General features: G+C 44.2%; 1 protein-coding gene across 1 annotated transcript in view; it reads left to right on the top strand.

Annotated features, from left to right (window-relative positions):
- Window positions 1-13,700, top strand: part of etv4 (ETS variant transcription factor 4) — a 113,880-nt gene extending 100,180 nt beyond the window's left edge. Inside the window, exons 12-13 of the mRNA XM_070864001.1 lie at window positions 8,298-8,399; window positions 12,344-13,700. Coding sequence (XP_070720102.1) covers window positions 8,298-8,399; window positions 12,344-12,565 — 324 coding nt within the window. The 3' untranslated portion in view covers window positions 12,566-13,700. The remainder of the gene's footprint in view (window positions 1-8,297; window positions 8,400-12,343) is intronic.
- The last annotated feature ends 1,952 nt before the right edge of the window (window positions 13,701-15,652 follow it).

Raw genomic sequence — 15,652 nt, 5'->3', positions numbered from 1 at the left:
TATAAGTAAATCCCCTCTCCCCCTCCAATGCCACCTCTCTACCATCACACTTTCTTTCTTTGACCAGAACCCACTCTGCCCAGATTGGACCCGCAACCCCAAACTTGAAGGCCTAACTTGTTCACCTGCAATCCCTATAAAGCTGCATTGCCAGCGATTACCAGGAACCAGCTTACAATAGATCACGGGTGCTTTCGCTGCTTTTAAACATTTGAAGAATTTTAAGGTGATTTCCAGCAATAACTGAGAATGCCCTTTTTGGTATCTGGGTGGGATCCTCGGTGCTTGAGGTGGGGGTCTGATTGTGCTTACAGCGGGGGAGCAGTAGTGATAGAGAAGAGCAGCAGCTGGGAGAGAGTTTTAAGCATGACAGAAAAACGTGGTAGAGAGACATCGTGGAAAAACTGAGGGGATTGGACGCAGCAAGCCCCGTTACAGGAGGTAAGTGTGACACTTACAGGAAACATGCACATTGGCAAAACTTTTAAATAAAACAGATATAGATTGAAAAGAAAATACACATTTGAAAGAAATAATAAAGAAATGATTGGACAGGGCCTGGCAGAGCTCACTTGCACACTACCTGCCAATGTATCGCTGTACATTAGGGACTTAGAACAGCCATAATATATTATCTATGTTGATAACATTACGGTGAGCAGTTAGATCATTCCAAATAAATATTCCAAAAGCCAGTCTGTGGCGAAAAATGTTGGGCTTTCTCTATAACTTCTTGCAACTAATTATAGAGTAGCTTAGTTAAAGAAAGGTGATGAAAGAAAGAAAGAAAGAAAGAATGCAAAGATCGCAATGAAGTATTTTTTGAAGTGCAATCACTGTTGTAATGTAGGAAATGCAGCAACCAACTTGCACCACAGCAATGATAGATTTTCTGTATTATGTGATGTTGATTGAGGGATAAATATTTACCAGGACACAAGGGATAACTCCCCTGCTCTTCTTCAAAATACTGCCATGGGATCTTTTACATCCACCTGAGAGCACCTTGGTTTAACATCGCATCCAAAAGACAGCACCTCCAACAGTGCAGCGCTGGCATGTCAGCCTAGATTTTTGTGCTCCAGTCTCTAGCGTGGTACTTGAACCCATAACCTTCTGACTCAGAGGTGAGGGTGCTACCCACTGAGCCACAGCTGACACTGCAAAGGGAGGTGCAAGATAGATACAGTTGAGGAAGGCCATTCGGCCTGGTGCTTGCTTATCCATCTGGAAAGAGCCTGATAGTGTTCTCCCACCCCCACACAGCAGCCAACTGGTTCTTAAATTACGCCAGAGTTTTTAACCTCCTCTAACCTGCACAGAATCTGTTCCAGGCGTTTGTTTCTGTATGTGAGAGAGCTAGCTCAATCTATCACTCTCTCAAAAAGAAATGTAGTTTGAATTTCAAACTGTTTAATTTTCAAGAATAATTAAAAGCAAGCCTTTTTCAAAGTTTACCATTGATTTTTGCTCGGTTATGATGTCACCCTTGTAAGAGCCAAAACAGACTCGAGGAGGGAGCCATTATAACCAGCTTAGCACTGGAAAATGAATCAATTACAATGAAAATCACACTGTCAGCCAAAATCGCAACTGAGATAATGTGACAATGTCAAATATCTCACATATATCATTGGCCTGAATCTCAAATATTTGAGCACAATCCTGACTGTATAGGAAGAATGCTTAAACTGAATTTTAAACTATAGTTTAAAGAGAAGTGGTACAAAATTCAGCTTTTAAACAAACAGACTTTCTGGGGTTCAATTCTAAATCATAGATTACACTTGCTCTGATCTTGCAATTCACACTCTGCTACTCTGCATTTTGAGGCAGGTCCAAAATCAACAAATCTGGTTCCAGAGGCTTTGTATAAACAATCGAAGACAAACTTTACAAAATGGCATCTGCTAAGAGTGCATCTTGGGAATTTGGCCACGCACTCCCCAGATTTCCAACCTATTGTGCCTAAATTCCCAATTTGCACTGCTAATGGCTCCCAGTTTTCTAAAACAAATTCTTCCATTTCCATTGTAAACTGGGAAACCGGTATGGAGACTGCTGATTCTTGGAAGCACAACAAAAAAAATAGAGTAAGCATCTGTTTAATTTAGGGCTAAAGGGCGGGCAGGGGGTGGGGGCGGGAATCTTCTCAGGTTGTCCACCTTGTAGATCCAGATGTTACAGCGAACCTTTGATTACGTGTTGCCATTAGTCACACATTCGCTCACCTCCGTAGCTGGGCGGCCCATGTGCTCGGTGTCGGGGGAGGGGAGGTTTATTAGAATCATAGACATTTACAGCACGGTAGGAAGCCATTTTGGCCCATCATGTCCGCGCCGGCCGACCAAGAGCTATCCAGCCTAATCCCGCTTTCCAGTTCTTGGTCTGTAACCCTGTAGGTTACAGCACTTCAAGTGCACATCCAAGTACTTTTTAAATGTGGTGAGGGTTTCTGCCTCTACCGCCCTTTCAGGCAGTGGGTTCCAGACCCCCCCATCGCCCTCTTTGAGTGAAGAAATTTCCCCTCTAAATCTCCCCCCACTTAATTAATAAAATGTATTGATTGATTCTGTGATGTATCCCATCGGTCAGTGTTGCAGGTGGGTGCACTGGGGGATATCTACGAAGCAGATCCATTGATAGATCAACTGTTGCAGCATCATTTGATTTGCTGGCTGGAGTAACAGAGCTGAGTGCTGCTCGACGCGCCCTGGGCCAGGAGGGTGGGGAGAGGCAGCGGCATCAGTCAGAGCAACATTCATCAGTGCAATTTGGAGACTTGATTATCTGCCAATTTCCATTAAGAACTGACAATGCCGCTGATTTTCCCACCTTGGGATTTGCGTGCAACAGTGCCGATTTTCCCAGCAGTGCTGTTTAAAGCTCGGATGGTCTGATTAGAACAGAACAACTGAAAGGTACTCTTGCGAAGTTTCATTATAGAGGGTAGACTTGCCAAGACTGCAACTTGATTAGCTAGCTTTCTACTTGATTTATAATACCCATTATAATGTAATATTTCAAATACATTTCTTCAGGACAAGGAGAGAACATAGAGATATCTGAAATGATTATTAATGAATGTAAATTTGAATTTTCGAGCAGGAACTTTCAGACCATGAAATAAAATACACAGTTAAATTCTGATAAATGATTCCATTTAAGTAGTTTGTCAAGAAATGGTCCGCTCAGATCAGGATTGCCTATAAAAGCTAAGCACATATGGATACCTTTGCCCATTAATTAGTCACCATCCACCTAAAGCTGCGTGCACAGTTTTCTATCCTCTGCTGACAATTGTTCACTGTTCAGGGCGTAGTTCCGCAGCTGCTCACACTCCTCCAGTACCTCGTCCATGTGGCCCTTTACAGCCCAAACGCTGAGTGTCAGCTGATTTTCTGTGAATGCTATGCAATTCCTTGTGCTGGTCATTTGGCTCCTCCCTGTACATAAGAACATAAGAAATAGGAGCAGGAGTAGGCCATACGGCCCCTCGAGACGGCTCCACCATTCAATAAGATCATGGCTGATCTGATCATGGACTCAGCTCCACTTCCCCGCCCGCTCCTCATAACCCCTTATCCCCTTATCGTTTAAGAAACTATCTATTTCTGTCTTAAATTTATCCAATGTCCCAGCTTCGACAGCTCTCTGAGGCAGCGAATTCCACAGATTTACAACCCTCTGAGAGAAGAAATTTCTCATCTGTTTTAAATGGACGGCCCCTTATTCAAAGATCGTACCCTCTAGTTCTAGTCTTCCTCAGTACGTTCTACTCAAGAACATTTTCTGTCCTCCAGTAGCTCACTGATTTTGCGACACTCGCAGGGAGCCAGTTAATGGGGGCTCGAGGAGGGAGGGGAGGAATTAGTTGTGGAGCTCAGTCCTAGTGTCTATCCAGTGGTCTCTGCTGGCAAACACAGGGGTGTGGATATCAGCCAAGGATAGGCTTGAGCTCGGCTGTGATGCCTAAAGGTTGAACAGCCGGTGACACGACCCAAAGAATGGCCACTTGATGATGACTGGTATCCATGGAACTGCGTCAAGCATGATAGTCCTTTAGTGCAGTGCTGAGGGAGTGCTGCACTGTCGGAGGTGCCGTCTTTCGGATGAGACGTTTAACAGAAGCCCCGTCTACTTTCTCAGGTGGACGTAAAAGATCCCGTGGCATTATTTCGAAGAAGAGCAGGGGAGTTATCCCCGGTGTCCTGGCCAATATCCCTCAATCAACATAACAAAAAAAGATGATCTGGTCATTATCACATTGCTGTTTGTGGGAGCTTGCTTGTGCGCAAATTGGCTGCTGCGTTTCCCACATTACAACAGTGACTACACTCAAAGGTACTTCATTGGCTGTAAAACGCTTTGAGACATCCGGTGGTCGTGAAAAGTGCTATATAAATCCATGTCTTTTTCTTTCTTTCTTTACAGTCGCTAGTTTTTCTCCCATTTTCATCTCACCAGGCCACTTATTTCCGATGCATATAGTTGTCAGATTCTCCCGAAGACTCTGTTTGCGATGCTGCCGAGGTGGCTGTTGGAAAGCAATAGAAAAGGCTTAGTGACGATGTACCCTTGGAATGTTTTCCTGCTTTCCGGCGGGGCAAGTGTCCACACTGCACTGTAATGTTGGAATCACTGACGTGCCTGCCATTTAGCACATTAATTAATGCCTGACCACTTGTGATTTAAGGGGTCTTCCTCCTCTTGTACGAAGATTTCTCCCTTCTCCTTTCCAAAGGCGCTTGCTTTTGCTGGTATTCTACCAAAAAAGCCACTGTGAGAACCGAGACTGTGCGCATAGGCAGGCTATTCAACTGTGGGCATGCATCACAGCCTTGACTCATTCTGTCTGCACAAATGCACTTTCTGGATAGCCAGGAGAAGTGGGAATTCTCAGGGAATTTCTTTTCTCCCTAGCCCAAGGCTTCAGAACAGGGTCCTTACTGAGATGAAGGAGCCGAAATTGCCTTCAGCGAGAACTTGGAATTAGCCAGAAATTTAGCGGCCAGCGGGAGTCGGAGGGACGAGCTGGAAAATCCAGGTCTTTAATTGTGTGGGATCGGGTCGGGACTGAGGCGGTGTCCATCAGCGCGGCGGTGATGACGTCATCGCGACACGGGTTGCCATGTCACGCAGGCGAGCCGCAACGTCCCTTCGCTTAAAGGGGAAGGAGGCTGCGAGGCCCAGTTAACCGGCGGCCGCCATTGTCAGGCCGAGTCACGAGTCGGCCGACAATTAAAACAAAATGGCAGCCTCGGCGGTGTGCCCTCCCCTTAAAGGCTTCCTGCCGCGCAAAGCTGTCAGGGGCACTGACTGACAGCCGCCGCACTCCCGGGGAGTGGGGGGGGGGGGGGTGCAATTTCCCCCGCGGGGAGGAAGACGAGTCGGCGCGCCGGGCGGGGCAGAAACATGGGCCGTAGCGGAAACCGTTCCTGCCGCCATGGGTCAGCCCCACCGCCTACCCCCGGTTGGGAAGGCCTTACAGCCCTGTTGCCGCCTCTTAAAGGCGCTAACGGGTCTTTGTCTGAAGGGCAATTTCACCCCCGAACTATCTTCGCACATAGGCAATTGGCCCCGGGTCCTTCCTGAGCTGCTTGGCTCAGTTCCGCACCTACTCACTAAGCCAATAGCGGAGATACCACTAGTTGCTAACATTGCACAGTCTGCCTTTACACTTAGGCCTGGGGCCCACACATAACCCATGATGAGCTATTGCTTTTCTGCTGGCTATGCATCACCTTTATTTGCTGATATAGAAATGGCATCATTCTCTACCCAGGGCCAGGTGCTGACAGTTGAAAAATCATAACATTTACATCAAAGCAATAAACTGATAAGATCAGTGACATGCCCATTAGTGTCAAATGTGTAATTGATGACTCCATTTAAGAAAGTTAATCTCCCTTGGTGCTCAAAGCTTACAGAGAACATCATACATTCAGGGGCATATTGTTAAACGAATACTTGATGGTACGCTGGTTAATGCACTAAAATGGTTTAACCCTTGGAACATCTAAATTTGTACTGTTCTTTTAGGGGGACAGGTAGAGGTGAATGATAATGCTGACCCCTGTTTATTCACCAAAGATTGTTAAAACACCCGTAACGTAACCAACTCCGTTACAATGTGTTCATTGTAGCTGTGGGTAATATTAATGACCTAGTGGTCAATAGCCAAGACCACTCACTGTCCAGGGCCACACCTGAAGTATGGTCCTTTGCCTGAGATATTGGACAGCTAGGCAAACCCATCAAACTGCACCCCAGGTGGTGCTTTCATGAGAGGACGGAAGCAAGGAATAAAATTTGAAGGAGAAAATTATTCTTGATATCTGCTTGTGCTGTGGCTTACATATCCAACGCACATGACCATGGGTTTATGAGGCCAAATCACTTTGAGAATATTTTCTATATCCCACAGATGAATATAATTAATTTAACAGCATCTTGAAGACAGTTCTTTGCATACAATGAGCGCTAACTATTGCCTTCACCTAACTTGCCATTTCTTAGACGTAGTGTTGAATTGCTGCTTCTGTTCCCAACCACTGAGCGATTCCTGCCATCTCTTCCGTTGTAATTTGTTGCCCCATGTTAATATTCTCCCTTGTCTCAACTCCTTGCAGGGTTCTGGTTCCATAGGTGTCGATTGCTATCCAGTATCTTACCCAAGTGACCACTCATTATGGCTGAGCCTTGATAGTGAGTGTCGGCAGACAATTTTACAGCCAAACCCACACTTGCAGCAAGTGCCATGGATAGCTGGAGTCAGCAGATTTGCTTTTCTCTTTTCTCTAACCCAGCAGCACTGACGTCATTTTACTGTCCCAGGCACATTAGCTCACAGCCCCTTTGCATTAGTTTTGTACGATTAACCTGACCTGCCATGTTAATGTTCAATGTGACACTTCCGATAATTTATCCTCTCAACGAATGTCTTGCTGCCCAAGATTCATATTCATATCTTGTTGTTGGCCACCCATGCTTTTAATAGCTGTGGTTTTAGCAGTCTGTTGGTTCTTTGATCTCCAGATCATATCTAGATGTGATGATTTCTGCACAGACCTACGTTACAACAGTGACTACACTTAAAAAATACTTTATTGGCGGTAAAGGGCTTTGGGATACCCAGTGGTTGTGAAAGGCGTTATTTAAATGCAAATCTTCCTTTTTTTCAGATGCTGTTACATTAACTATATTGATCTGTGGGATATAGAAAATATTCTCAAAGCGATTCGGCCTCATAAACCCACGGTCATGTGGGTTGGTTATGTCGGTCACACCACAGGCAGATATTTTCCCTAAGTGACAGTAATGTAATATTCTACTCATACCATGAAAGTGAGGGCAACACTTATTATCGAAAGTTTTTCGTGGGTATCCAGCTCAGCAGGGTACAACAATACTTAAAAGCACCAAGTGTATTCTTTTAAATCCGCAAATGTTGGCAACCTGAAAGGAAACAAAAAAGGCTGGAAATATACAAAAGGTACATCAACAGTATCAGCTTTGTCTCAGTTGGTAGCACACTCGCCTCTGAGTCAGAAGGTTGTGAGTTCAAGTCCCACTCCAGCGACTTGAGCATGTAAATCCAGGCTGACACTCCAGTGCAGTACTGAGGGAGTACTGCACTGTCGGAGGTGCCGTCTTTCGGATGAGATGTTAAATTGAGGCCCCATCTGCTCTCTCCAAAGATCCTGTGGCACTTTTTCAAAGAAGAGCAGAGGTGTTATCCCTGGGGTCCTGGCCAATATTTATCCCTCAATCAATGTAACTAAAACAGATTATCTAGTCATTATCATATTGCTGTTTGTGGGAGCTTGCTGTGCGCAAATTGGCTGCTGCGTTTTCCACATTACAACAGTGACTACACTCCAAAAGTACTTCATTGGCTGTAAAGTGCTTTGAAATGTCCGGTGGTCGTGAAAGGAGCTATATAAATGTACGTCTTTAAGAAAAAAGATGGTTAACATTTCGAGTTGTCTCTTCAGCAGATCCAAAATTCTAACCTACCAGGTGAATGTAGACAGATGTTTTAGTTCCTATAGCCTGTAGCTAGGCCCCAGGTGGTCTGCTTTATTATCCTATTTGATGACAGTACTTCAGTGTTGCTGAGGTGATTAAACCTACACAAACTTCTGAGTTCACAAAGTTGGACCACAGAGAAGAACTCATTGTCCACATAACAATAGAACAGTTCTGATGCTTCTCGTCCATAATTTAATAGGGAAAACCAGAATCATTCATTCTTTGTGCATACATTGTACCAATGATTTGATTTGATTTTACAGGTGGCAAGGCTTTGGGGAATGCAAAAGAACAGACCAGCCATGAACTATGATAAACTTAGCCGTTCCCTTCGCTACTATTATGAGAAGGGCATTATGCAAAAGGTTAGTTTAATACAATTATTAAAATAAGCATCTTTATGATGAAATTCCTTGCTTATCATGACTAGTGTCTGCATCAAGACTGTCGAGACTGTCAATTTTCTTATTTATGAGTTAAACATTGAAGACCCACTATATAGCCCTAAAAATAAAATGTATAATATCGGACATAGAGGCACTGGGGAGGGTGCAAAAAAGATTTACTGTGAGGATAGACTTATCAGGAAAGGATGAACAGGCTGGGTCTCTTTTCTCTTGAAAAGAGAAGGCTGAGGGGAGACCTAATAGAGGTCTTTAAAATTATGAAAGGTTTTGATCGAGTAGATACAGAGAGAGTGTTTCCACTTGTGGGGAAGAGCAAAACGAGAGGCCATCAATTTAAGATAGTCACCAAGAAATCAAATAGGGAATTCAGAAGAAACTTCTTTACCCAGAGGGTGGTAAGAATGTGGAACTCGCTACCACAGGAAGTGGTTGAAGCGAATAGTATAGCTGCATTTAAAGGGAAGCTAGATAAGCATATATGGGAGATGGGAATAGAGGGTTTTGCTGATAGATGAAGAAAGATGGGAGGATGCTTGAGTGGAGTATATATGGCAGCATGGACTTGTTGGGCCGAATGGCCTGTTTCTGTGCTGTACATTCTGTGTAATTCTACATAAAATATTTAGAAAAAAATGCTTGTCTATAAACATAGCCCCAATAATTCTTCCCCTCCCTCCCGCCCCTTCCACAACTAGCATGACAATCCTCTAAGCCTCCTGGTCCCTGCCCAGCTAGCTAACCCTCTACCTTTGGAGGTCTCCTGACACCAATTTTCATCTCGGACTGCAACATGTTCTGTTGCACATCACCGAACAAGACTACAGTTCCCAGGAGCCAGGTCACAGACCCGCTGCAACGCTTACACCAAGGAGAACGCTGGCTTTGCAGCCCAGTGAGTCTTGGCTTTCAATTTAATCTCCCATATTTGAATCTCCTATATCATAATTGAGTGAATTTCAGCATGGTTTATCTGGGACTTTATGTAGGGGTGCAGCAAGGTTGCAGAGTGATCCATCTTGTCAGGAGGGGTGGGGTTAGGGGAGAACAAAAGGACAGGGATATGTAGTCAGGATAAATATATCGGGGAGAAAGCTATAGCTTTAGCTGTGATCTTAATAAAGAAAGCATGTTTCCACTCTCCTTCCCCCTCCCTTAAACTCCAGAGTTAGAGGTGTTTGTATGATGGGATCAGGATGCCTAGTGTCCTTGCATGGCTGAACTGCACATTTCCTTGCATGTCCTTTTGGAGTTCTTAACCTGCCCGTTTACCTAACAGTTGCCTGACTGAGTCCAGGAGAGAAATTGGCAGGAATAGGCAATGGTCAGTAGTCAGGTGGGGAAAAGAATGGAAGAAATGCATTTTTTAAAATAAATTGGAAACATGATGGAATGCGTTTATTTTCTATACTTACCATCATCATCATCATAGGCAGTCCCTCAAGTCGAGGATAACTTGCTTTCATGCCAAAAAGTTCACAAGTGTTTCAATGAAGGACCTAATATTCCAGGTCCTGAACTAAATCTTGAAGGGTGGAAGATGCCAGTGCGTGGATTTTTTTAACGTGTGGTGACCGTTGCACACCAGCCATCACACGGGCTTGACAGAGCCAGGTCTTGGTCCAGTGGCAAAGGATAACCAAGATGACTGGAGACCAGCTCTGCTGCACGGACCTAGTGCGCACACATATTGCAGTGGGCTGGCCCGTGCCATACTTACCATAGACTCCCTGGTAGTTGGATTGAGACTGCTTCCTAACTGTATCAGTAATGATTTTTTTTGATGGGTAAAGAAAAGGGTAAAAGGCAATTCCCTGGCCCAGGAACTGAGGTCAAGTGCCAAAATGTTGCAACCTATTGTAGATGTCCTTTCCACTCTAGGGCTTGCTTTAAACATTGGGTGGCCTTCCATTAAGTAAGTGCACCACTTGGTGTGGAACTGAGTCAGCTTAGATCCCTGTTCTGTGCTGTTATCTGATCTCATCTGAGCCACGACAATTGTCCTTGGCATTCCTGTACTGGAGAGGGGTGAAATTATCCAGACTTTCACGCCTGTTCACTACCCAGTGATGCAGCTGGAAATTGCATGTTTGTGTGGAAATTGACTGAGGCTTTCTGTGACGCACTCCATGCCAAACCTCATGAGAACATAAGAAATAGGAGCAGGAGTGGGCCATGCGGCCCCTCGAGCCTGCTCCGCCATTCAATAAGATCATGGCTGATCCAATCATGGACTCAGGTCCACTTCCCTGCCCACTCCCCATAACCCCCTAGCCCCTTATCGTTAAAGAAACTGACTATTTCTGTCTTAAATGTTTTCAATGTCCCAGCTTCCACAGATCCACAACCCTCTGAGAGAAGAAATTTCTCCTCATCTCAGTTTTAATTGGGCGGCCCCTTATTCTAAGATTATGCCCTCATGCCGAAACTCACACATGAAAAATGGCTGCTGGCAATCACGCAAGATTAATTTCACCATTAACCTACAAGGGAGGAGGGGGAGGAACCTTGCAAACTAAATGACGTGATGAATTAAACCAGAGCATCTTTGTCATGTTTGACAAATTTGCTTGAGTTCTTTGAGGATGCAACAAACAGGGCGGATAAAGGGGAACCAGTGGATGTGGTGTATTTGGACTTTCAGAAGGCATTTGACAAGGTGCCACATAAAAGGTTACTGCACAAGATAAAAGTTCACGGGGTTGGGGGTAATATATTAGCATGGCTAGAGGATTGGCTAACTAACAGAGAACAGAGAGTCAGGATAAATGGTTCATTCTCTGGTTGGCAACCAGTAACTAGTGGGGTGCCGCAGAGATCAGTGCTGGGACCCCAACTATTTACAATCTACATTAACGACTTGGAAGAAGGTGTAACGTAGCCAAGTTTGCTGACGATACAAAGATGGGAGGAAAACCAATGTGTGAGGAGACACAAAAAATCTGCAAAAGGACATAGACAGGCTAAGTGAGTGGGCAAAAATTTGGCAGATGGAATGTTGAAAAATGTACGGTTTTGCAGAAAAAAATCAAAGAGCAAGTTATTATTTAAATGGAGAAAGATTGCAAAGTGCCGCAGTACAGCTGGACCTGGGTGTACTTGTGCGTGAAACACAAAAGGATAGTATGCAGGTACAGCAAGTGATCAAGAAGGCCAATGGTTTCTTGGACTTTATTGCAAAAGGGATGGAGTATAAAAGCAGGGAAGTCTTGCTACAGCTATGTGAGGCCACACCTGGAATACTACGTGCAGTTTTGGTTTCCATATTTACGAAAGGATATACTTGCTTTGGAGGCAGTTCAGAGAAGATTCACTAGGTTGATTCCGGGGATGAGGGGGTTGACTTATGAGGAAAGATTGTAGGTCGGGCCCCTACTCATTGGAATTCAGAAGAATGAGAGGTGATCTTATCGAAACGTATAAGATTATGAGGGGGCTTGACAAGGTGGATGCAGAGAGGATGTTTCCACTGATGGGGGAGACTAGAACTAGAGGGCATGATCTTAGAATAAGGGGCCGCCCATTTAAAACTCAGATGAGGAGGAATTTCTTCTCTCAGAGGGTTGTGGATCTGTGGAATTCGCTGCCTCAGAGAGCTGTGGAAGCTGGGACATTGAATAAATTTAAGACAGAAATAGACAGTTTCTTAAATGATAAGGGGATAAGGGGTTATGGGGAATGGGCGAGGAAGTGGAGCTGAGTCCATGATCAGATCAGCCATGATCTTATTGAATGGCGGTGCAGGTTTGAGGGGCCGTATGGCCTACTCCTGTTCCTATTTCTTAGGTTCTTATGTTCTTATCTTTGAAGCCAGCATCGAGCTCTGAAGTGAAGCATTGCTGTTGTCCTTGTATAGAACAGATAAGTGTCCTCCAGTGTACTCCAATGGCCTTTGCTGTTTACAGGTGGCTGGCGAGCGATACGTGTACAAGTTTGTTTGTGAACCTGAAGCGCTCTTCTCTTTGGCATTCCCTGACAATCAGCGGCCACTTCTGAAGTCTGAGTTCGATCGGCATGTGAATGAAGAAGACACTGTACCCCTGTCTCACCTGGATGAGAACACCGCTTATATGCCAGACACTGGCTGCGTCAATTCACAGCACTACAACAAAGGATACATGTATTGATCAACAACAAGGAGAATATTTGGTTTTTAATCTCTCTAATTGCACTGCAATAACTATTAGAAACTGGTAGTAATTATAAGTTAGAATCTATTGCTTCGGACATACGTATATCAAATAACTGGGGATATAAAGTCATAGCGTATATGATTTTAGAACATTGGTTGGTTTGTCTGTTTCTTTCTTGCATAAATCTCACCCCACTACATATACACATTGTGCAACTTACTTTTGTAGGTTGAGGCAGAGCTGTTTTTTTAGCTCTTTCATTTGTCCCTAACAGGCAGCAAGTTGATCCAGACACTAGCCCGTTAAATATTCTTGCTTATTCTTTTCAATATGTTTTGAAAAGACTGTTATTTTGTGCTTTTTTGTTGAGTTTCGTTACGTAAGTTTCCTCGTGAAATCCGTCAGAACATTTTAGGAAATATACCCGACATTCAAAGGCTCGTCACTGATACTCCTTATTTCCTCACTTCCCTCTGTAGTGGGAGCATCTTTACTTTATTGCCACTTTGACTCTTCTTTAATCAACATTAACTAGAGCCATTTGGAGGGTTGGTTTTTAGATTTGGGGTCTCCTGTTATTTTCTCTGTGGCAATTCTCCTGCTGTATACAGTATAAAACAATTGTGTGTGGCAGACAAAGGCTGACACTTGGCTGGAAAACTGGCCGGCAAACAAATGTTGCACTCACCAAAAATCTGAAATTTGGACTCACACCAGAAGAAACGGATTTTAGAAAGGAATACTTTACTCCCTATATTCTCAAAGGGGAGGGCCAATCTGCTTTGGAGATGCTGTCTGATCCTCATAACACAAGGTGGCTTTGCGCTTAATATCCGCTGCTGAAACCCTCATCTGTGCCTTTGTTACCTCTAGACTTTACTATTCCAACGCACTCCTTGCTGGCCTCCCACGTTCTACCCTACATAAACTTTGAGGTCATCCAAAACTCGGCTGCCTGTGTCCTAACTCGCACCAAATCCCATTTACCCATCACCCCTGTGCTCGACGACCTATATTGGTGCGCGGTTAAGCAACGCCTCGATTTCAAAATTCTCGTCCTTATTTTCAATACCCCCAATGGCCTTGCACCTCCCTATCTCTGTAATCTCCATGAGCCCCACAACTCTGCCCCTGCCCTCCGCCCCCCCCCCCCCCTGAGATATCAGTGCTCCTTTAATTCTGCCCTCTCGAGCATCACTGATTATAATCGCTCAACCATTGGTGACCATGCCTTAGCTGGCCAGGCCCTAAGCTCTAGAATTCCCTCCCCAAACCTCTCTACCGCTCTTTCCTCCTTCAAGACGGTCCTTAAAACTTTCTCTTTGAACAAGCTTTTGGTCATCCGCCCTCATTTCTCGGTGTCGATTTTTTTTTTGTCATGTAACACTCCTGTGAAGCACCCTGGGACGTTTTACTACGTTAAAGGCGCTATATAAATTCAAGCTGTTAAAAAAATGAATGATCTAATAATTTGAATGTGAATAACAGCAAAGTAGAAATTGAATACTTAACAAGAATGAATTATCTAATACTCTGAATTAAGCAGCCTTGAATCAAGAGGAGTAGACTGTAATGGAAGAGAAGGCTGGGAAAATCAGAAGTGGAGAAGCAAAACTCAACATTTACTTGAAAAGCAGGGGCATTGCTTTGCTGCATTGCTGCAGTAAGCAGAAAAGCAACTTATAGTTGCCACGCGGAGATTTTCTATTCTGGAGAACCCGACGGTGTAAGTCCAGTGGAAATTCCACTTAACACTCCATGCATGAAATTTGAGTGCGCTAAATCACTTCGTATCAGATCGAATTCCAGGTCCAGACATTAGAGCACCCAGTCCACGTTCTCAGTGATCAGCTGACTGGCCATCCGCTTGCTTCACTTCATGTAACGAGGTCTTGAGTAAGTCCAACCTTTGACACGTGCACACCTTTTTAAAACTTTTTTTTCCCAATTAGGAATGATGTAGTATAAATATCGGGCCTTTGTAATTATTCTCTAGAATGCACAGAAAATTTGGGGGTGAGTACCTTTAGTTCGCCTTAGAATTCTGTTCTCTGGGTTGTGGCCTTGCCAGTATTTGTTAGTGATTACCTTGTAGCTGTACAGTTAGATGTTTTACAGCTCACACATTAAGCATAGAACAATGATGAGCGGCAGATTATTGAAAATGAAATTACTGGTCCACTGGCTAGGGACAAACATGGGACAGCTCTTATATCAGGGATTTGATGGAATCCAGCCGGATGTAAACGCTGTTATCTGTATTCTGACCATACTTTTTTCATTGCGCTATGTATCTAGTTCCTAGTGAGCGCAGGCCCACAACACAAAACTTCCACAACATTTGGCACTAATTAACAATCTCCAAGAACCAACTGGATGGCTGGTGTGCAAAATGGAAGCAATAACATTTTCTGAGTTTGGGGTTGGGTCCCATTGTTGGAACAGAATGGAGGGAGTTTCATTCAGTATGCAGTGACCTGGACAAGCTTGATGCTGGCACTGGGTGTTCGAAACACAGTATTCCTTTCCCCCTCACACCTCTTACCTTGATCAGAGCAAAATCCATCGTGTTTCTGGCTGCGTTGGATGTGTTCATTCCCATTTGTTACATAATAAGAACATAAGAAATAGGAGCAGGAGTAGGCCATTTGGCCCCTCGAGCCTGCTCCACCATAATAAGATCATGACTGATCTGATCTTGGCCTCAACTCCACTTTCCTGCCCGCTCCCCATAATCTTTGATTCCATTATCGTTCAAAAATCTGTCAATCTCTACCGTAAATATATTCAATGACCCAGCCTCAACAGCTCTCAGAGTAGAGAATTCCAAAGATTCACAACAGTCTGAGAGAAGAAATTCATCCTCCTCTCCATTTTAAATGTGTAGCCCCTTATTCTGAAGCTATGCCCCCTTGTTCTAGATTCCCCCATGAGTGGAAACATCTTCTCTGCATCTACTCTGTTCAATCCCCTCAGAATCTTATACGTTTCAATAAGATCACCTCTCAGTCTTCTAAACTCCAATGAGTATAGGCCCCTTGTTATCTTGTGCTTTCCATTTTTCCCACGCAACCAGTTCAA

This window comes from Pristiophorus japonicus, chromosome 21, assembly GCF_044704955.1.
Source record: "Pristiophorus japonicus isolate sPriJap1 chromosome 21, sPriJap1.hap1, whole genome shotgun sequence".
Taxonomy (NCBI): domain Eukaryota; kingdom Metazoa; phylum Chordata; class Chondrichthyes; family Pristiophoridae; genus Pristiophorus; species Pristiophorus japonicus.
Note: the sequence above shows the minus strand (reverse complement) of the source record. Positions and strands in the feature narration are given on the sequence as shown.